The 23,859-nt window shown below is 40.3% G+C and overlaps 1 protein-coding gene across 6 annotated transcripts in view; it reads left to right on the forward strand.

Annotated features, from left to right (window-relative positions):
* The window catches only part of TNNT1 (troponin T1, slow skeletal type), a 52,262-nt gene that overhangs the window by 23,596 nt on the left and 4,807 nt on the right, over window positions 1–23,859 (forward strand). For all 6 annotated transcript variants that reach the window (XM_058181227.1, XM_058181228.1, XM_058181231.1 and 3 more), the window contains 2 exons: window positions 13,688–13,765; window positions 20,862–20,975. In XM_058181227.1, the coding sequence (XP_058037210.1) occupies window positions 13,688–13,765; window positions 20,862–20,975 (192 nt within the window). The remainder of the gene's footprint in view (window positions 1–13,687; window positions 13,766–20,861; window positions 20,976–23,859) is intronic.

Here is a 23,859-nt window from a genome sequence, read left to right on the forward strand (position 1 = left end):
CTTGAGCAGGACGGTGTAATGGCCTTCTGGACTGGGGCTCGAAGGAGGAGGTTGGAGTAGAGCCTGAACTCATAGGGCTAAAAGGGATCTCAGAGATCTTCTATTCCAACCCCTTGCTCAAGGCAGGTGACCTTAACCATCCTGGTCGAAGGGTTGTCAGCCAATTTTGAAAACCTCCAGTGATGGGGCACCCACAACTCCAGGCTGCGAGCTATTCCACTGATTAATTGTTCTCACTGTCAGAAAATGTCTTCTCATGTAGACGTTAGATCTCTCTTTAACAAGCTTCCACCCCTTACTTCTTGTTCTGCCCCCTGGTTCTTTGGAGAACAAGTTAATCCCCTCTTCTCTGTGACTGGAGATCAGTAGCAGCAATCTTCCAAATACCGGAAGGCAGTTGTGATGTCCCCCACTAATCCTTATCTTTGATAACCTTAGAGCCAAGAGAGAGGTAAGGGAATTCAGGGGTAACAGTCTTGGAGACTATGATTCCAGGAGTGTTGAAGCCAACAATTCCACTATGATTGAAGCTGATCCAGAAAGCCCCCAGGACTCCGTGTCTGCCCCATTGATAGCCCCTGAGGCACTGAAGTCTAACCACCCAATTCCAAGCAGAGGTGGGTGTTTAAGAACACGCTTCTCTTCTGGCTGTGCTTGCACATCATGTGTTGAATTTACTGCAAAGGAACCAAATATTTGTTGACAGATGGAACCAAAGCCACATTGACTTAGGCAAGGAGTCTTGTGGCACCTTAAAAGCTAACAAAGCTGCTGCTACATGAATTACAATCCCAGCCTGATTCTTTTACTTAGCCACATACGCGACAGGATCTGCAAGGGTGAGGTCGGCGGTTTTTTTTTTTATGAGTTTGAGTCAATTTTGAGATCCGGCATCCACGTGGACAAGTCCAGCTTTTTTGGCAAGATTTTCAGAAGAGGATTGTTGTTGCCTTCTTCCTAGGGCTAAGGGACAATGGCTGGCCTACGATCACCCAAATGGCTTTATGCCTTCAGCTAGACACAGTCTTCCACTTTATAGCCTGATGTCTTTAACCACTACACCAAATTGGCCCTTTATACCTGCAGATAGTCGTTGACTTATGACCACAACAAGGACCAAAATTTCTGTTGCTAAGCAAGGCAGTTTTGAAGTGAGTTATTCCCCATTTTACAGCCCTTTTTCCCCAAAATTGTTAAATGAATTTTTGCAGTTGTTCAGTAAATCATGCAGCTCTGCGGCTATTAAGCGAATCTGGCTTCCCACATTGTCCTTGCAGGTCAGGAGCCAGCTGGGAAGGTTACAAATGGGGGTCCCATGATCCCAGGGCACTGCAATCTTCATAAATACATGCCAGTTGCCAAGTGCCTGGATTTTGATCAAAGGACCATGAAGAGTAGCTGCAATAGTCATAAGACTGAAAAACGGTCACGGACCACTTTTTTCAGTGCTGTTGTAACTTTGAACAGTCACAAAACGAATGGTTGTAAGTCGACAACTACCTGTATACAGTATACAACCCCCAAATTTAAACTCTCCCTTAAGACACCTCCCTCCCTACTATATAATATATATATATAACAACAGAGTTGGAAGGGACCTTGGAGGCCTTCTAGTCCAACCCCCTGCCCAGGCAGGAAACCCTACAGCATCTCAGTCAGATGGTTATCCAACATTTTCTTTAAAATTTCCAGTGTTGGAGCATTCACAACTTCTGCAGGCAAGTTGTTGCACTTATTAATTGTTCTAACTGTCAGGAAATTTCTCCTTAGTTCTAAGTTGCTTCTTTCTTTGATCAGTTTCCACCCATTGCTTCTTGTTCTACCCTCAGGTGCTTTGGAGAACAGCCCGACTCCCTTTTCTTTGTGGCAACCCCTGAGATATTGGAACACTGCTATCGTGTCTCCCCTAGTCCTTCTTTTTATTAAACTAGACATACTCAGTTCCTGCAACCGTTCTTCATATGTTTTAGCCTCCAGTCCCCTAATCATCTTTGTTGCTCTTCTCTGCACTCTTTCTAGAATCTCAACATCTTTTTTACATCGTGGTGACCAAAACTGGATGCAATATTCCAAGTGTGGCCTTACCAAGGCATTATAAAGTGGCACTAACACTTCACGTGATCTTGATTCTATCCCTCTGTTTATGCAGCCCAGAACTGTGTTGGCTTTTTTAGCAGCTGCTGCACACTGCTGGCTCATATCTAAATGGTTATCCACTAGGACTCCAAGATCCCTCTCACAGTTACTACTATTGAGCAAGGTGCCACATATACGGTACCAGTGCATTTTGGTTTTTTTGCCTAAATGTAGAACCTTACTTTTTTCACCATTGAATTTCATTTTGTTAGATAACGCCCAATGTTCAAGTCTGTCAAGATCTTTCTGTAACTTGAGCCTATCTTCTGGAGTGTTGGCTATTCCTGCCAGCTTGGTGTCATCTGCAAATTTGATGAGTTCCCCATCTATCCCCTCGTCCAAGTCATTGATGAAGATGTTGAAGAGTACTAGGCCTAAAAGAGAGCCTTGGGGTACTCCACTGCATACTTCCTTCCATGAAGATGCAATTCCATTGAGAACTACACGTTGAGTGCGGTTGGTCAGCCAGTTACGAATCCATCAGTGGTGGTGCTGTCTAACCCACATTTTTCTACTTTATCTAGTAGTAGGTTATGTTCTACTTTATCAAATGCCTTACCGAAGTCCAAGTAAATTATATCGACAGCATTCCTCTGGTCCTCTAATGTTGCCACTTTGTCAAAGAATGCAATGAAATTAGTCTGGCATGATCTGTTTTTGACAAACCGATGTTGGCCTTCGGTTATTACTTTGTTTGCTTCTAGGTGTTTAGTGATTTGTTGCTTGATTATCTTTTCCAGAATCTTCCCCGGTATTGAGGTCAGGCTGATAGGTCTGTAGTTTCCTGGATCTGTTTTTTTTCCTTTTTTGAAGATGGGAACTACATCAGCTCTTTTCCAGTCCTCTGGCAGCTCCCCTGTGCTCCAGGATCTTTGAAAGATATAATTCAGTGGTTCTGAAATCACGTCTGCCAGTTCTTTCAGAACCTTGGGGTGTAATCCATCCGGTCCTGGTGATTTGAACTTATCTAGGGTAGACAGGTGTTTACTTACCATTTTCTTCCCTATTTTAACTTGTGTTTCTAATCTGTTTTTTGTAGTGCTGCTTTTGATAGGTTGGATTGTTTTTTCCTTTTGTGTAAAGACAGATGCAAAATATGAGTTAAGTAGATCTGCTTTCTCCCTGTTGCTTGTCATCTTCTTGCCACTTTCTCCCAGCAATGGGCCAATTGTTTCCTTGACTTTTTTCTTGTTTTTAACATGTTGGAAGAAGCTTTTTTTGTTATTTTTTACTTTTGTCGCTAGCCTTTGTTCATTGTGAGCCTTAGCTTTCCTCACTTCATCTTTACAGGCTCGGGCTATTTGCTGATATTCTGCCTTAGTTATTTACCCCTCTTTCCACTTTTTATATTTGTCCTTTTTGTCTTTCAATTTGTCAGATAGTTCTTTATGCATCCATGCTGGGTTTTTTTGAGATCTATTATTTTTCTTCTTCATTGGTATTGTGTTAGACTGCGCTTTTATAATCTCACTTTTCAAAATTTCCCAAGCTTCTTGAGTTGTTTTTCCCCTGAGGAATCTCATCCATTGAATCCTTCTCAAGCTCTCTCTAAGTTTATTGAAATTAGCTCTCTCAAAGTCCAAGACTCTAGTTTGACTTTGTTCTACTACTTGTGTTTGCTTAATGTCGAATTCCAATATAGCGTGGTCACTTGCCCCAAGGTTCCTGTAGCTTCAACACTTTCTATCATTTCATCTCTGTTAGTGAGAATTAAGTCCAGTATGGCTGATCCCCTTGTCGCCTTCTCTATTTTTTGGGAAACAAAGTTGTCTGCTAGGTTTGTTAGGAACCTGTTGGATCTTCCACTTGGTGCAGAGTTTGTTTCCCAGTTGATGTCAGGGTAGTTAAAATCCCCCATTACTACTGTGATGTGCTTCCTACATACCTTAGTTAGCTGACTAGCAAAAAGTTCATCTACTTCCTCTGTTTGGTTGGGTGGCCTATAGTATAGACCTATGGCAATATTGTTTTTCACCCCTTTTATATTGACCCAAATACATTCAAGATGATTTTCATCATTGTTGTGCTCTATTTCTGTAGAGATGTAGTTATTTCTTATATATAGTGCAACTCCACCTCCTCTTTTATTTGGTCTATTTCTTTTAAATAATTTATATCCCTCTAGCTGTATGTTCCATTTGTCAGTTTCATCCCACCAAGTTTCCGTAATGGCAACAATATCATATCTGCCCTCATTTACTTGAATTTCTAATTCACCCTGTTTATTCCTCATACTCTGTGCATTGGTGTATAGACATTTGAGTCCATTTGGATTGACCTTGTGTTTACTGTCTACATAACCTGTGTTGACTGCCCCTACTTTCTTGCCACCTGTTGGTTTAGTGCACATGGTATGGCACTCACTGTTAAATGCTTGGTTTTGCTTGATAGCAGGGCTGATAGTCTTACCCATACAGACATCTATGTTACATGCACTGATAACCCTTTTAGTTTTTGATTGCTGGGGACAGAAATTTTCTGTATCAGTTAATTCTCTGTCCCCACTGTTCAGTTTACTTCTCTAGTGGATCCTCTCATCCTTCTTAAACCCATTTTTCACACCAGCCCAATCCACATTTCCAAACTCCTTCCTTCCAAACTAGCTCCAGTCTTCATGCTTCCTTTTCCTACCTGGTCTCTCCAGGACCCAACCTGATCTTCCCCCTTTCTCCTCACCTAGCGCTGCTTCATTTCTAGCTCTTATTATGTCACCACTACCCAGGGTGAAATGCTCCCGGTTTGGACTGGATTGGCTGATCCGGTAGCGATGGCAGTGGGTGGTTCAGAGAACCGGTAGCAAAAATCCCGCCCGCCCATGCGCACCCAATGCCAGGTCGCCCGCTTCCACGCTTGCCACTTCTTTTTAAAAATGCTTTTAAAAGGTTAAAAAAAAAAAGACTCTGACAATCCCAGCTGAGCTGCCTGATCGTCATAGCCTTTCTTTTTACTTTTAAAAGCATTTTAAACAAGATGCTGCAAACTTCAGAAATGGGAGCAATGCAATGCTGGGTGCTTGAATTGTGATCACACAATCACAGAGATAATACGATGGTCATAACTTCGAGGATGGGTCATAAGTCACTTTTTCTAAGGCCATTGTAACTTTGTAGTCCATACAATCTGACCCTACCATGGTCTGCAAAACCTTGAGCAGGATGGTGTAATGGCCTTCTGGACTGGGGCTTGAAGGAGGAGGATGGAGTAGAGCCTGAACTCATAGGGCTAAAAGGGATCTCAGAGATCTTCTATTCCAACCCCTTGCTCAAGGCAGGTGACCTTAACCATCCTGGTCGAAGGGTTGTCAGCCAATTTTGAAAACCTCCAGTGATGGAGCACCCACAGCTCCAGGCTGCGAGCTATTCCACTGATTAATTGTTCTCACTGTCAGAAAATGTCTTCTCATGTAGACGTTAGATCTCTCTTTAACAAGCTTCCACCCCTTACTTCTTGTTCTGCCCCCTGGTTCTTTGGAGAACAAGTTAATCCCCTCTTCTCTGTGACTGGAGATCAGTAGCAGCAATCTTCCAAAAACCGGAAGGCAGTTGTGATGTCCCCCACTAATCCTTATCTTTGATAACCTTAGAGCCAAGAAGAGGTAAGGGAATTCAGGGGTAACAGTCTTGGAGACTGTGATTCCAGGAGTGTTGAAGCCAACAATTCCACTATGATTGAAGGTGATCCAGAAAGCCCCCAGGACTCCGTGTCTGCCCCATTGATAGCCCCTGAGGCACTGAAGTCTAACCATCCAATTCCAAGCAGAGGTGGGTGTTTAAGAACACGCTTCTCTTCTGGCTGTGCTTGCACATCATGTGTTGAATTTACTGCAAAGAAACCAAATATTTGTTGACAGATGGAACCAAAACCACATTGACTTAGGCAAGGAGTCTTGTGGCACCTTAAAAGCTAACAAAGCTGCTGCTACATGAATTACAATCCCAGCCTGATTCTTTTACTTAGCCACATACGCGACAGGATCTGCAAGGGTGAGGTCGGCGGGTTTTTTTTATGAGTTTGAGTCAATTTTGAGATCCGGCATCCACGTGGACAAGTCCAGCTTTTTTGGCAAGATTTTCAGAAGAGGATTGTTGTTGCCTTCTTCCTAGGGCTAAGGGACAATGGCTGGCCTACGATCACCCAAATGGCTTTATGCCTTCAGCTGGACACAGTCTTCCACTTTATAGCCTGATGTCTTTAACCACTACACCAAATTGGCCCTTTATACCTGCAGATAGTCGTTGACTTATGACCACAACAAGGACCAAAATTTCTGTTGCTAAGCAAGGAGTTTTGAAGTGAGTTATTCCCCATTTTACAGCCCTTTTTCCCCAGAATTGTTAAATGAATTTTTGCAGTTGTTCAGTAAATCATGCAGCTCTGTTAAGCGAATCTGGCTTCCCACATTGTCCTTGCAGGTCAGGAGCCAGCTGGGAAGGTTACAAATGGGGGTCCCATGATCCCAGGGCACTGCAATCCTCATAAATACATGCCAGTTGCCAAGTGCCTGGATTTTGATCAAAGGACCATGAAGAGTAGCTGCAATAGTCATAAGACTGAAAAACGGTCACGGACCACTTTTTTCAGTGCTGTTGTAACTTTGAACAGTCACAAAACGAATGGTTGTAAGTCGACAACTACCTGTATACAGTATACAACCCCCAAATTTAAACTCTCCCTTAAGATACCTCCCTCCCTACTTCTCTAGTGGATCCTCTCATCCTTCTTAAACCCATTTTTCACACCAGCCCAATCCACATTTCCAAACTCCTTCCTTCCAAACTAGCTCCAGTCTTCATGCTTCCTTTTCCTACCCGGTCTCTCCAGGACCCAACCTGATCTTCCCCCTTTCTCCTCACCTAGCGCTGCTTCATTTCTAGCTCTTATTATGTCACCACTACCCAGGGGTGAAATGCTCCCGGTTTGGACTGGATTGGCCGATCCGGTAGCGATGGCAGTGGGTGGTTCAGAGAACCGGTAGCAAAAATCCGGCCCCCCCCGCCCGCCCATGAGCACCCAATGCCAGGTCGCCTGCTTCCCCGCTTGCCACTTCTTTTTAAAAATGCTTTTAAGAGGTTAAAAAAAAAAGACACTGACAATCCCAGCTGAGCTGCCTGATCGTCATAGCCTTTCTTTTTACTTTTAAAAGCATTTTTTAACAACCTCTTTGGACGAATAGCTTGTAAAAAATGATTTTAAAAGGTTAAAAAAAATGCTATGACGATCCCAGCTGAGCTGCATGATCATGATCATCGGAGCTTTTTTTTTTTTTTTACTTTTAAGAGCATTTTTTTACAATCTATTTGGCCAAATAGGTTGCAAAAAAATGCTTTTAAAAGTAAAAAAAAAGATTGTGCACCACAGCTGATCACCCCCCTGCATGCTGTTCTACTTACCCTATGCCTCCTTTTGGCGTGCAAAAGCGTGCACACACCTTGCATTTGGCACATGGTGTGCACTGCACATGCACGCATAGCACATATGCGCAGCCAGCGAACCGGTAGTAAACCAGTTCAGATTTCACCACTGCCACTACCCCTATCTCAGTTGCCTTCTGCCATTTTTAAAAATTTATTCCCTTTGACCAGACTTTCCTTCTTCCCTTCCTCCACCTTTTCCTAGGCAGCCCAGAGTACCTTAGAGCAAGTTAGTCATTCAGAATAGAGCTGGAAGGGACCTTGGAGGTCTTCTAGTCCAACCCAGCAGGAGACTCTATACCATTTCAGACAGGTGGATATCCAGTCTTTTCTGAAAACCTTCCAGTGATGAAGCACCCACAACTTCCGAAGGCAAGCTGTTCCACTGTTAATTGTCCTCACTGTTAGGAAATTTCTCAATTCCAGCTTGTTCCTCTCTTTCATTAGTTTCCATCCGTTGTTTCTTTTCCTGCCTTCTGGTGCTTTGGTAAATAAGTTGAGCCATTCTTCTTTGTGGCACACCCTCAAGTATTGGAATACTGCTATCATGTCATCCCTAGTCTTCCTTTTTCTAAACTAGCCATACCCAAATCCTGCAAACATTCTTCATATGTTTTAGTCTCCAGGCCTTTAATCATCTTAGTTGCTTTTCTTTGCACTTTTTTTTTTCAAAGCCTCAAAATCTTTTTTTGTAATGTTGTAACCAAAACTGGATGCAGTATTCCAGGTCTGATCTTAAAAAGGATTTTTAAAGCGGTACTAATACGTCACATGATTTTGTGAAACCCCCCCCCCCCCAGTTTCTCAGCTGGCTTCTTTACTTAAAGCTGGACTAGCACTTGGCAGGTTTCCCACTCCTATTCCAGTGTTTGAACACCTATGCCAAATAGTTCAATTACTGGCAAGCCCAAGAATCCATAAACTCCAACTCCCGAGGGGCCCTGAAATCAACCAGACCGCACATCACTGAACTTGGTGCTTGTCATGTTTTTGTAGGAGTCTCTCTCTCTTATCTCTCCTGGTGCCTTTGTTCCTTGAATGCACTGCCAGAGGGAGGAAAGCTTTCGATAAGTTTATAGTACATAGCTTTGTGTCACTATCTCTCGTTTATCCTGATGTTTTTGGAAGGGGGGAGTTGAGAGCGTTGCCCGGTTTGGGAAAGTTATTTTTGGTTTTGTCTATGGAGATTCTCAGTCATCCAAGTCATGTTTGTTCCAAAGGTGCTTTTTCAAGAGGCAGCTGGGCTTTCTGGTTTCCTCTGAAGACATTTCACTTCTCATCGAAGAAGCTTCTTCAGTTCTGAGCTTAACTGAAGAAGCTTCTTGGATGAGAACCGAAACGTCTTCAGAGAAAAAAAAACTCCAGTTGCCTCCTTAAAAAAGCACCTTTGGGATATTTTTGTTTTCATTTACATGAAATATTTTTTTAGAACATATTTATGTTTATTTGTGCCCTCAAAGCAGTGTGACTACACCAGTGCCTGGACTAGTCATTGCAGTTTTCTTGGCATATTTTTTTTCAGCAGTGATTTGCCATGGCCTCCTTTTTACCTCTGAGAGAGAATGACTGGTCCAAGGCCACCCAAATGACTTTGTGTTTAAGACAGGATTAGAACTCACAGCCTTCTAGTTTCTAGCCTCGCAACTTCCCCTGTGCACCAAGTGGATCATTGTTTACTCTTTGGCCTCATTTGTTTTCCTCAATTTATTCTCTGTTGGTATAGAGGTAGTCCCTTACTTATGGTCACAACTGAGCCCAAATTCTCTGTTCTTAACTGAAACTTTTGTTAAGTGAGCTTTAAGTGAATCACTGCAGCTGTTAAGTTAATAACCCGGTTGTTGAGCGAATCTGGCTTCCCCATTGACTTTGCTTGTCAGAAAATTTCAAAAGGGGATCACATGACCCCAGGACATAGCAACCATCATATATATGAACAAGATAGCCAAACATCTGAATTTTGATCAAGTGATCCTGGACATCATGTGCAAAGGTTGTAATTGTGAAAAATGATCATGTCACATTTTCCAGTGTTGGGTTAACTTTTAACAGTCACTAAATGAACTATTGTAAGTCAAGGACTACTGTATTAACTGATACGTTTTCTGCTTTGTTTTCTTCTATTGTAATTTTCTACAGCCATCTCTGCCAACTGAAATAAGTAGAACTGTAATTGCTTTCCCACTCAGGGAAGTTGGAAAGAGGGTTTTAACCAGTGGTGGGATTCAGCCAGTTCGCACCACTTCGGGAGAACCGGTTGTTAACTTTCTGAGCAGTTTGGTGAACTGGTTGTTGGAAGAAATCATTAGGGCAGAGAACCGGTTGTTAAATTATTTGAATCCCACCACTGGTTTTAACACATAGCATTCAATCTAACACTGAACTTGTACAGTCTTAATAAATCAGGAACACTCAATCTTTCAAGGGAACAAAATGTTGCTCTTCACTGCCACCTGGTGGCTAGTTAGGCACCATGATGAAAGTTGAATCCAAAATATGAGATACAGGGAGTCCTCAATTTACAAGCACAATTGGGACCAGAATTTCTGTTGCTAAGCAAGTCGGTTGTTAAGTGAGCATTGACTGATTTTACAACCTTTTTTGCCATGGTTGTTAAGCAAATAATTGCAGTTAAGTGAATCGCACGATCATTAAGTGTATCCGGCTTTTCCTATTGATTTCGCTTATCAAAAGCCAGCTGGGAAGGTCGGAAATAATAATAATAATAATAATATTTTAATTTGTATACCGCCCTTCTCCCGAAGGACTCAGGGCGGTGAACAGGCAGATAAAATATAGATACACACAATAATTAAAAACATCCCTTAAAAAACTAATTTAAATGCCCAAAATGTTAAAAAAACATACTCCCCCGTAAAATCACAAAATTTTAAAAACCCATCTAATAAAGATAAAAATCAGGCTAGTCCAGCCATATGAAATAAATAAGTTTTAAGTTCGCGGCGAAAGGTCCTAAGGTCAGGTAATTGTCGAAGTCCGAGGGGAAGTTCGTTCCACAGGGTCGGAGCTCCCACAGAGAAGCAGTCGACACTGTTTGGCTGACGGCACCCTGAGGAGTCCCTCTCTGTGGGAGCGTACCGGACGATGGGAGATAGAAGCCGGCAGTAGGCGGTCCCGTAGATAGCCCGGTCCTAAGCCATGGAGCGCTTTAAAGGTGGTAACCAATACCTTGAAGCGCACCCGGAAAACAACAGGTAGCCAGTGCAGTCTGCGCAGGATAGGTGTTATGTGGGAGCTCCTAACCGCTCCCTCAATAACCCGCGCAGCCGCGTTCTGAACTAGCTGAAGTCTCCGGGTGCTCTTCAAGGGGAGCCCCATGTAGAGAGCATTGCAGTAGTCCAGGCGAGAGGTAACGAGAGCATGAGTGACTGTGCATAAGGCATCCCGGTCCAGGAAGGGACGCAACTGGCGGATCAGGCGAACCTGATAAAATGCTCTCCTGGAGACGGTCGCCAAATGGTCTTCAAAGGACAACCGACCATCCAGGAGCACGCCCAAGTTGCGTACCTTCTCCATCGGGGCCAATGATTCACCCCCAACAGACAGCCGCATCTGCAGCTGACTGTACCGAGGTGCCGGCATCCACAGCCACTCCGTCTTGGAGGGATTAAGTTTGAGCCTGTTCCTCCCCATCCAGGCCCGTACGGCTTCCAGACACCGGGACAGCACTTCAAATGAACCCAAAACACTGCACCTGCCATAAATACATTCTGGTTGCCAAGCACCCAAATTTTGATCATATGACCTTGAAGATATTACATTGGCATAAGTGTGAGGATCAGTTAGAAGTCACTTTTTCAATATTGTTTTATCTTTAAGCAGTTGCTAAATGAAGGGTTATAAATTGAGGACTATCTGTAGTTGCATTTCCAGATAATTAAGTGTGATCATTCCTAAACAAGGTCTGCAAAGTCTTCTGTGAGAAATTCTCAAATACAGGTGGCCATTGCTTAATGACTGGCTGTTTAGCAATCATTTGAAGTTACAACAGACTTCCTAAAAGTTATTTACAATCTGGTTTCAGAGTTCTTATGGCTGCACACTCCAGTCAGAATGGGACTTTTCACCTCGAATTTTTGGCGCTGCCTGTTTCTCCACCAGGGTTTTGCCTCCACATTATTAAGCCTTGGCACTTTGGGCTATGGCCCCTCCATCCCAGTCCCTTCGCTGCGGCCCATTCATCATAGTACACTTTGTGTCAGACTTTTGGGTGCAGAGGACAGTTCAAAGCCAGTCAGTCAGTGCAGGAGCTCGGGGGCTTTGGGAGTAGAGCGGGGGCTGCAGTTCAGAGGGAGGCATTTCTTTCTTTCTCTTTTTCTTTCTCTCTCCTCTTTCTTTTTCTCTCTCTCTCCCCCCCCCCCTCTTCTCTTCCCATTCGGTGTCAGGGAGGCAGGATCAGGTATAGATGTTGGAAATGAATTCAACCAACAAGCATGGATCGATCAAAACAGACTTTATTAAAAGAAAATAATAAAAACAACTTTGCAAAATAGGATGGTATCCCAGCAGATCTCAACAAGGAGTTTGAGCTAGGAAGCCACACCTAAAATTTCAAAAGCATTACATTTTATAATTCCCTATCCCGAAGCCCCCAATGCCCCACCTCCTTTGGACTTATTGAACAGGCCCTCTGAGGTTTCAGCTAATCCAAGATGCCACAAAGGAATACATTATTTCTCTATTTGTTTTCTCAGATTACTTTCTCTTCAGCACCTCCCGTACCTCTCCGTACCTGTCCATTATACATCTACATAGCATATCTCAGTTTTAAGGAATGTCTCCGTGCACCCTCAGCAGGCCCCTCTCCTATGCCAAAAAAACAAGATAATGCCCACATGTCCTTCTCCAAGCATGTGCACCATAGGCACAGAAAGAAATTTCCACAAAGCATATACTCTAACTACATTGTGAAACTCAGTTATATACCCTAATCTAGATCTACATCCCCCTGCAACAGACAGATTCCTTCCTTTTGTTTTCCTAATTGGCCACTAATTGGTCCCCTATGGAAAATGGGATGGCATTTAAGAAAGAAAAAGGATTTATGAAGGATTTAGATCTTAATGCAGGAAGGATACAATTGATTTCATATGTAAGTTTTACATAGGTACATGTGTTATAAATGCTTAACAAATAAATGCTTAAAAGGAAAATACTTTTATAGCAGCATAACGTATTATAGAATAGAATAAACAAGTTTATTACTATTTTATTTTTGAATTCCCTCATTCCCTACATACGGAAGCTTCCACCCCTCCCCTTCTGTCTCCTAACAAGCACTTGAGACTGTTTAGCCTTTTCCTAGTAAACTCCTACTCTTTTCTGGGAATTTTCCTCTATAGACCTCTTTCTCGCCTGCCCCCTTGTCTTTTGTGGCTGGATCCCCCACCACCACATTGCTCTCAAGCCTCCCTCTAAACTGCAGCCCCCGCTCTATTCCCAAAGCCCCCAAACCAATTGGCTGGCTTCAAACTGTCCTGTGCGCCCAAAAGCCCGACGCAAACTGTACTATGATGAATGGGCCGCAGCAAAGGGACTGGGACGGAAGGAAGGGCCGAGGCGTAATAACACAGAGGTGAAACCCTGGTGGAGAAACAGGCAGCACCAAGAGTTCAAGGCGAAAAAGTCCTAGACCCCTCCCACATGGTCACATGACCTCATTTTGACCACTTGGCCACTGATTCACCTTTACGGCCATTTGCAGTATTCTGTGAAGACAACACCATGATTTACATGATTTTTTTTCCCAGTTCCTGGCTTCCAGCCAGTTTCCGGCAAAAAACACTCATAGAAATAACATTGATTTCTTTAAAAACCACAGCATCTGCTTAGCGACCACTACGTTTACTTAAAGAACCCAGAATTCACTTAATAATCATGGCAAAAAAGTCATAGTATTTCCAATCATGTAGGTGCCTTGACTTATGACCCATCGTGACAGAAATTCCAGGCTCTATTACTGTCTGTTGAGGACCACCTGTACATAGGATGCTTTCATTTGCCAATAGAGTTCCACAATTTTCTGAAAGGAAGGGAGCGGGGAATACATCATCTTGTCCTTGGCTAAAATGGGCTTTGATGAAATCACTTGAGTTCAAGTCATCATTTGTGTCCTTTGACAGGAACATCGCAGGGCAGAGCGCGCCGAACAACAGCGAGTCCGCACTGAGAAAGAACGCGAACGACAGGCCAAGCTTGCTGTGAGTATCATAATTTTCTAGAATGGAATAGGAAAGAATGTAAAACTGATGACGATGATGGTAATGATGTCACCTAGTTGGGTAGTGAGATGTCTGCAAACAAACAACTAAGCTCAGAGACTACCAGGAATTCCACCGTGTAAAACCTTTGAAAACTTAGCAGGTATTAAGATCTAAATTTATTAATTTAGATGCTTCATTTTCAGCTTTCTTCCAAATCAACTAGGTATGTTTGGTGATCGATAGTGAGAAATTTGACTCTGAATCATATGAGAAATCAACACTGATATAATTCAAGTCTGGAAATAGCCAGGAAGATTTTTTTTAAATTGGAATCCTTGTGCTAAAACAAGGAATTAACACTTTAAATTGGCTGATTTTTAGCAGTTGTTTTAAAATTTTTGAAAGATTGTACTAAAATGGGAGCCGGGTTCAATTTTATAAGATATGAAAATGTAAAATGAAAGTTAGTAGTGTATTGGTTTGGTTTCTGATCTATGGAAAGAAGTATCTGTCAACTGTCTGACTAGTGAACCCAAAATAAGGAAACACTCTTGGGGGATTTGAATTCCCAAAAGAAAAACTTTATTGGATATGCCATATTGGTACTGAAGAAACAAAAACAACTCTGGTTTTCCCATGCAAATACTTGCCTAGTTAAACAATAGCTTCCCCTTTTCCCCACCCCTGGTGATCCCATTGTCCAATTATGTCCTTTTGTTATGGGAGAGTCTATTTCTTTCTCAAGCATTGCAGTGATGACCTTGATGCAGTGATGGGATTCAGGCAGTTTGCACCCCTTTAGGAGAACCGGTTGTTAATTTTCTGAGCAGTTTGGCAAACTGGTTGTTGGAAGAAATCATCAGAGAACCAGTTGTTAAATTGTTTGAATCCCACCACTGCCTTGATGGCTTCAAAGCTCTCATGATTTCCCCATACATTCTTAGCATTCCATCTCTCCCTTCCCTCCCCACCAGTTCATTGGCAAATTGAAAAGCATTAAGGTTTGAAAGAAACAAAGTGATTCAATCTTTGACAGTATCAAAGTATCCAATTTTGAAAAAAATCATTCAGTTTAGTGTTTTAAAAAAGTGAAACATACGTCTTAGGATTTAAAAATGAAACTAAATTCATGAGAAAATATTGTTCCAAGTCTACTAGAGCCTGATAAAATATTTAGAAAGGAATGATCAGTAGACTTCTTATGTTGGCGAGGGAAGAAATGTGAAGGTTCTTTAACTCATATGATCTCTTAGACTTTTATACATAGTCCTCCACTTATAACCATAATTGGCTTCACTCAATAACCACAATACTGGCTCTCCCAGTTGTGGTAATAAAGTGACCACTTGGGTCATTAAGTGGAGTGCTGGGGAGAAAGTGTGATCACCTTGGGTGTGGTGAGAGGCCTATGTTGCCACTCTGCCCCATTGAGAAGAACAAACTTTGGGGCTGGCTAGCATTTTTGCCAGAATTAAGGTCTGTTCCTCCAGGGCTCAGTGCCATGGAGAATCAGACCTAAACTGTGGCAAAAACTCTAAGAAGAGCCATCACTATTCCATAGTCAATATTTTTATTTTGTATTCCACTATTTTAACATCATTTAAAAAAAAAGGATGGAGCCAAGAAGAGGGAAGGTATAAATTTTAGCATGTGAGAAATTTCACTGAGCAAAGAGGAGAAGCAGAATCTAGAAAGCTATCTTAGGAACATTCATTAGCATTCAGCTGGTAATTGAGGTCTCTTGAATGGAAGGGCTCATTATAAATATGAGTGGGTTCTTAGCTGCCCAATCTGTTTCAGTTTCCCACAGTGGCCAGCGTAATGCATTGTGTGAAATCTGTCATTTTGAATGCCTCTAGGGCTACAGCAGCTGTGTAGCGGTGCCATATGTTGAAGACAGCCTTAAAATTGGTTGCTGAAGTTTGACATTGCGTTTTGTGTAGGGCCAATTATTTTTATTTTGGAAGGAAGGAAAAACCATCATTATTTTTCACAGTTGTATAGCAAAAGTCCGAGTGGGCTGTCCTTAGGCATTTTATCATGCCTGTATATCTAGTTGCAAGCACCTTCTCTGTGCTCAAGAATACAGGTAGTCCTCAACTTAGAAGCACAATTGAGCCCAATATTTCTGATGTTGTGAGGCATTTGTTAAGTGAGTTTTCCCCCACTTTATGACCTTTCTTGCCACAATTGTTAAGTGAATCACTGTAGCTTTTAAGTTAGCAAAACAGTTATTAAGTGAATCTGGCTTCCCAATTAACTTTGCTTGCCAGAAGTTTGGTCTTGCCTTGGGACATAGCAACAGTCATAAATATGAACCAGTTGACAAGCATCTGAATTCTGATCACATGATCAGAATGTGAACTGTGAAAAATGTCATAAGTCAAATTTTTCAGTGCCATTGTAATTTTGAACTAAACGAGCTGTTGTAAGTCAAGGAGTACCTGTATATGAAAACATTCATGTGTTCCAATCTCTTTCTGAGCCTGTGAATCCAGGCATTTTCTATGTGAATTTGCAGAGCTAAAATTCTTCAAACATTCCTAAGCCAGTCAACAATAGTTGTATATTCTTGGTTGGAACATTTCAAAACAAGAGCCCCACTTGTCTTTTAAATATTCTGCACAATCTTGTAACCGAGATAAGACCTAAGGGTGTAGAAGATCTGCTGCTGCAGTTAGAGCTGAATTGGGAATTCATACAATTCATGCACAAAATTAGAGCATATAACTACTGCCACAAAGTCAATGAAATGGTGACTGATAGACTCCTCAAGTTATGTCTATTACAGCAGATAAAATCACAATCACAAATCTCCTGGATCACCAAACTAACAAATTTTGTAAGAAGCTGTGGCCTCCTATCTCTTGCATAACATGAGAACAATTTTAAAAAAAAGCTGCCCAAAGAATTAAAGATATAGAAGCCCAAAATGATATAGCTATCCTTAATAAGGTGGGTAACTTGAAATGGCTGAGCATTTTTTTTTTGTCAACAGAATATGATTAAAAAAGCTTTTTTAGAATTTTATACAAAATTATATGCTAGCGACCCAATTCAAGATATAGATATAGATAAATATTTACAGGAAGAGAATATCTCTGAACTTACGCCAGAACAAAGGGAAGGATTGAATCAATCTATAACCTCTGAAGAAATTATTTTAGCTATTAAGCAGTTAAAAACAGGTAAAGCTCCAGGAACAGATGGATTAACTGCTGTTTATTATAAAAATCTACAGCTTGAAATGGTGGATCTGCTTAAAGAGTTATTTAATAAAATTCAACTTGGAGGAGATGTACCTCCATCCTGGAGATCCGCTTTTATTTCACTGATACCAAAGGAAGATCAAGACTGCACTAAACCAGAAAATTATAGGCCAATATCACTTCTGAATACTGATTACAAGATTTTTGCTAAAATACTAGCAAATAGATTAATGTTAGTTATACAACAAAAGATTCATAATGATTAATCAGGTTTTATAAAAGGGAGACAAATGAGAAATAATGTTAGACAAATTGTGAACTTATTGGAATATCTGGAGAGAAACAACCAGGTCCCTGCAGCGCTCTTCTTCTTGGATGCAGAGAAGGCATTTGATAGATTGAATTGGAAATTTTTATTTAAATTAATAGAAAAGATGAAGTTTGGGGAATATTTTGCACAAACAATTAGGGCAATATATCAGGGACAAATAGCACAATTAATAGTTAATGGTAGTTTAACAGAAGTTTTTAGAACTGAAAAAGGGACAAGGCAGGGATGCCCCTTGTCACCACTATTGTTTATTCTAACGTTAGAACCTTCACTGAATAAAATACGTGGATCAAATCAAATAAAAGGAATTAAAATTAGACATCAAGATTATAGATTAAGGGCATTTGCAGATGACCTGGTTGTTATTTTATCCCAACCAATACAATCGGTTGTACACTTGATGAATATAATTAGTCAATATGGAAAGCTATCTGGATTTAAAGTAAATCAACAAAAAACAAAAATAATAACTAAAAATATGACTATACAGCAAAAAATAGAATTAGAGAGAATAACAGGATTTGAAATAGTAAAAAAGGTTAAATACTTAGGAGTGTATATTGCAGCTTCAAATGTGAAATTATATAAAAATAATTATGAAGTTTTATGGCAAAAAGTGCAGAAGGAAATGGAGAATTGGAAAAAGTTGCAGTTATCTTTATTGGGAAGAATAGCAGTAATTAAAATGAATGTTTTGCCTAGGTTTTTATTTTTGTTTCAAATGATACCAATACTTAAAAAAGATGCAAACTTGAAGGAATGGCAGAATGGAATTAATACATTTATATGGGTTGGTAAAAGACCGAGAATAAAATTGAAAATAATACAGGATACACGTGAAAGAGGGGGTCTTAAAATGCCTAATTTAAGATTATATTATAAAGCAGCTGCCCTATCACTAATTAATGATTGGTTTAATTTAACAGAAGAAAGAATATTGAATATAGAGGGTTATGATTTGTTATACGGATGGCATGCTTATTTATTGTATGACAAAAAAGTGGATAAAGTTTTTAAAGCTCATATACTTAGAAATGCTTTGTTGAGGGTTTGGAAAAAAGTATCAATATAGGTTAAACTGCAAAATACCTATATGGGCAAGTCCCAGGCATGCAATAGAAAACATAGGTACAGAACAAAAAAAGGAGGTGATTACTTACAAAGAGCTTCTTTCTATGGAAAAGGGTAAATTACAATTGAAATCTTTAAACATAATGAAAGAAGAAAGGATAATTCATACTTTGTTTCAGTGTGGACAGCTGCAAGCTAGATGGAAAGAGGATCAGAAAATTGGTATTATGCAAAATGAGGAAAATTTGGTAAAACAGATTAGAGATCAAAGTCAATCGCATATTAAAAGGTTGTATAATGCATTGTTAGAAATAGATTCAGAAACGGAACTAGTTAAGGACTGTATGATAAAATGGGCACAAAATATACAGGAACCTATAATGATGGAAACTTGAGAGAAAATTTGGGTTAGAAATGTTAAATTTACAAAAGCACAAAATTTAAGAGAAAATTTTTACAAAATGTTTTATAGATGGCATTTAGACCCTAAAAAATTAGCCTGTATGTATCCGAATTTGCAAGCTAAATGTTGGAGATGTGACTGTGACGATGCTACTTATTATCATATATGGTGGACTTGTAAAAAAATCAAACCATTTAGGATAAGAGTTTGGTGGGTCATGCAAAATATTTTGAAAAAGAAGATACAGTTTACTCCACAATTGTTTTTATTGGGTATAATCTCGGATTGTACGATAATAGAGAGTAAATTGATTTTAAACTTAATATCAGCAGCCAGACTATTGGTAGCACAATATTGGAAGAAGGAACATTTGCCTACGATTGAAGAATGGATATTAAAAGTTGCAAACTTAGCAGAGATAGCAAAAATTTCAGCATATTTGAAAGACTGTTCACAAGAAAGATACATAGTCAAATGGAGAAGATGGATTGACTACATTCAAAATAAATACCAGACCAAGAAATATCAAATAGCTTTTGAATGAACAGACTGCAAGAATTATATTTATATTTCTCTGTATGTAAAAGGAGAGTTAAGGTCCTAGGGGAGGATGAGAATTTATGGATAGTTAGCATATGTTTAGCTTATGATTGTTAGATGTTTGTTATACCCTGTATTTTGCTCTGGGAAGTCTGGGGGGGGGGCAAAGAGGGGAGGGGGAAGGGGGGGAGGGGGAGGGGGAAGGAGGGGAGATATTTGTTAAAATTTTGTAAAACTTTTTCAATAATAAAAAAAAAGAAATGGCTGAGCAAATACAAACATACTTTTCAAATAGATACCCTGTTTCCCCCCAAATAAGACCACCCTGGATAATAAGCCCAATTGGGCTTTTGAGCACATGCGCTAAAATAAGCCCTCCCCAAAAATAAGCCCTCCCCAAAAATATTTAAGCACATGCGCAGCCAGTCCCACCAATTCCTCGGGTTAAGGCTAGGGAGACAGAGGTGGAAATCAGGTAAGACGGCAAGAGGAGCCCTGACTTACTCCATGCACCCAAAATAATAAGACCTCCCCAAAAATAAGGCCAAGCGTTTATTTCGGCGTTCAAAAATATATAAGATAGGGTCTTATTTTGGGAAAAACATGGTTACTATTTACAGTTACAACTGCCAAAACATCTTACAAAGATATTTACATGAATGAGATTCAAACAGTTTGACACAATGATCAGATATTGGAGATTTCCATTCTATACCCTACAATAGTCTCTGCATTTGTGGAGAGACAGAGGTAGAAGATCTGACTCATCCTATTTGATTATTGCCTGTATAAGAGAATGAAAGACAGGTACGTTGGTCTACATATCAAATGTATGACCCATTAGGATCCCCATATCAAAACAACTTACATTATGCATGGCCAGAATCTGAAAATAACATTTAACACAGCACGGTACTTAAGCAAAATGATTTGGTTGAGATCAGCATATATGGGACCGATTGGGGTAGATTGTAGGGGTGACATTGAAATATAATTTTATCATATTTTATTTATCTATATATTAAATTATTGTATTTTATTCCAATTTCATTTTGAATTGTATTTTATTCCAATTTCATTTTAAAATGTATTTTATCCAATTCCATTTTAAATTGTTTTTATCAGATTTTAGTAATAATTTGTGTCTAGAACTCTGTACTTTGATATGGCCCAAAGGCTAATCAATAAAGTAAACTAAATAACCTAAGAAATGGAAAGGAGCAGGAAAATATATACTTTTAATTTAAATGTAATTAAACCAATGAAAAACAATACAGTGTATTGTAATCATAATACAATGGTTATAATTGCTATTGGTATTTTAAATCATCCATCATCTGCTGTGTTAAGACTGACCCATTTGCTGATAATTTGTAGAAAGTCTTGGAAGGTTATACCAGAGATCTTTGGAAATCTTTGCATAGCCTGGAGTCTCCATAGTTTTCCATCTGATATAGAAGGGCATGTTGATAGTTCTTCCCAAGAGGAAGCAGGGAAAATACCTTTAAATAATGTTCTCCATGGTGTCCTCTTTTTCAGGAAGAAAAGATGAGGAAAGAAGAAGAAGAGGCAAAGAAAAGAGCTGAAGATGATGCCAAGAAGAAGAAAGTGCTGTCCAACATGGGAGCTCACTTTGGTGGATACCTGATCAAGGTAAGCTTGTGGTGGCTTCACTTGGGAGGGAACCACAATTTCATTTTATTCTTTCAGGTGGAGACATCAAGATAAAGCTGCACATGAATCTATTATTGCAAAATATAATCCCATAAGAAATGTTCTGTCTGTTATGGTGGGTGACACAATCAAGTGGTTTTGATTTGATAGACTCCTACTCTAAGGAGCAGAAACATGATCTTATTCTCCAGGTGCCCAATAGAAAGATAATATATATTATAATATTTCAAAAAATGGACACCATTCTATGACTTTCGGGAAAGGTACCCCTTAGATCTTATGTAGTAAGGCTACTCTGGCATGAGTTTATGAGAGAATGTCAACATCTCATGAGATTTACTCATCGTTTTTTAAAAGGCAAGCAGCTGCATCTTGGGGAAAGTTCTATTTAAGCGATTACACATTTGTAGAAAAGCAACTGTCCCAGATTCCAGACTCGGTCTCTTCTCAATGGTGCTGCTGCAATTTTGGAGTCCCATTGCTCTGATGCTTCAGTTAATTGGGGGCCCCAACCAGCATCTTTAACAGTAGATTAGCAGTCTTGGGCAGGCAGTGGCAGCAAGTAGAAGGAGAAAGAGGAGATGCTTGCCTACATGTGGTTTGCTCTCATTCCAGGAGATTAGTGGTAGAGCAAGGCAGGTAGCTGGAGAGGAGTTAGCCAAGGCATGGGCTCACTTGCCTAGAAGGCAGCCTGTCCAACATTCCACCCAACCTGACATTATCCTGGGCCATTCTGGTTTGTTCCTTTTTGTTCTATAGAGGGATAGAATCAAAACATGTGAAGTGTTAATACCACTTTATAATGCCTTGATAAGACCATACTTGGAATATTGCATCCAGTTTTGGTTGCCACAATATTAAAAAAGAGAGAGATGTTGAGACTTTAGAAAGAGTGCAAAGAAGAGGCTAAAACATATGAGGAACAATTGCAGGAATTGTGTATGTTTAGTTTAATGAAAGAAAGGACTAGAAGTGACATAATAGCAGTATTCCAATTATTTGAGGGGCTGCCACAAAGAGGGAGTCAAGCTATTCTCCAAAGCACCTGAAGGCAGGACAAGAAGTAATGGATGGAAACTAATCAAGGAAAGAAGCAACCTGGAATTAAGGAGAAATTTCCTGACAGAACAATTAATCAGTAGAACAGTTTTTCTTTAGAAGTTGTGGATACTCTAACAATGGAAGTTTTTAAGAAGAGATTGGAAAACCATTTGTCTGAAACCAACCACACTCAACGTGTAGTCCTCAATGGAACTACATCCACATGGAGGGAAGTATGCAGTGGAGTACCCCAAGGCTCTGTTTTAGGCCCAGTACTCTTCAACATCTTCATCAATGACTTGGACGAGGGGATAGATGGGGAACTCATCAAATTTGCAGATGACACCAAGCTGGCAGGAATAGCCAACGCTCCAGAAGATAGGCTCAAGTTACAGAAAGATCTTGACAGACTTGAACATTGGGCGCTATCTAACAAAATGAAATTCAACAGTGAAAAAAGTAAGGTTCTACATTTAGGCCAAAAAAACAAAATGCACCAGTACCGTATATGTGGTACCTTGCTCAATAGTAGTACCTGTGAGAGGGATCTTGGAGTCCTAGTGGATAACCATTTAGATATGAGCCAGCAGTGTGCAGCAGCTGTTAAAAAGCCAACACAGTTCTGGGCTGCATAAACAGAGGATAGAATCAAGATCACGTGAAGTGTTAGTGCCACTTTATAATGCCTTGGTAAGGCCACACTTGGAATATTGCATCCAGTTTTGGTCGCCACGATGTAAAAAGATGTTGAGATTCTAGAAAGAGTACAGAGAAGAGCAACAAAGATGATTAGGGGACTGGAGGCTAAAACATATTAAGAATGGTTGCAGGAACTGGATATGTCTAGTTTATTGAAAGGACTATGGATGATATGATAGCAGTGTTCTAATATCTCAGGGGTTGACACAAAGAAGAGGGAGTCATGCTAGTCTCCAAAGTACCTAAAGGCAGGACAAGAAGAAATGGATGGAAACAAATCAAGAAAAGAAGCAACCTAAAATTAAAGAGAAATTTCCTGACAGAACAATTAATCAGTAGAACAGTTTTTCTTTAGAAGTTGTGGATACTCTAACAATGGAAGTTTTTAAGAAGAGATTGGAAAACCATTTGTCTGAAACCAACCGCACTCAACGTGTAGTCCTCAACGGAACTACATCCACATGGAGGGAAGTATGCAGTGGAGTACCCCAAGGCTCTGTTTTAGGCCCAGTACTCTTCAACATCTTCATCAATGACTTGGACGAGGGGATAGATGGGGAACTCATCAAATTTGCAGATGACACCAAGCTGGCAGGAATAGTCAACATTCCAGAAGATAGGCTCAAGTTACAGAAAGATCTTGACAGACTTGAACATTGGGCGCTATCTAACAAAATGAAATTCAACAGTGAAAAAAGTAAGATTCTACATTTAGGCAAAAAAAACAAAATGCACCGGTACCGTATATGTGATACCTTGCTCAATAGTAGTACCTGTGAGATGGATCTTGGAGTCCTAGTGGATAACCATTTAGATATGAGCCAGCAGTGTGCAGCAGCTGCCAACACAGTTCTGGGCTGCATAAACAGAGGGATAAAATCAAGATCACGTGAAGTGTTAGTGCCACTTTATAATGTCTTGGTAAGGCCACACTTGGAATATTGCATCCAGTTTTGGTCGCCACGATGTAAAAAAGATGTTAAGACTCTAGAAAGAGTGCAGAGAGGAGCAACAAAGATGATTAGAGGACTGGAGGCTAAAACATATGAAGAACGGTTGCAGGAACTGGGTATGTCTAGTTTAATAAAAAGAAGGACTAGGGGAGACATGATAGCAGTGTCCC

This window comes from Ahaetulla prasina, chromosome 4 (assembly GCF_028640845.1).
Source record: "Ahaetulla prasina isolate Xishuangbanna chromosome 4, ASM2864084v1, whole genome shotgun sequence".
Lineage (NCBI taxonomy): Eukaryota > Metazoa > Chordata > Lepidosauria > Squamata > Colubridae > Ahaetulla > Ahaetulla prasina.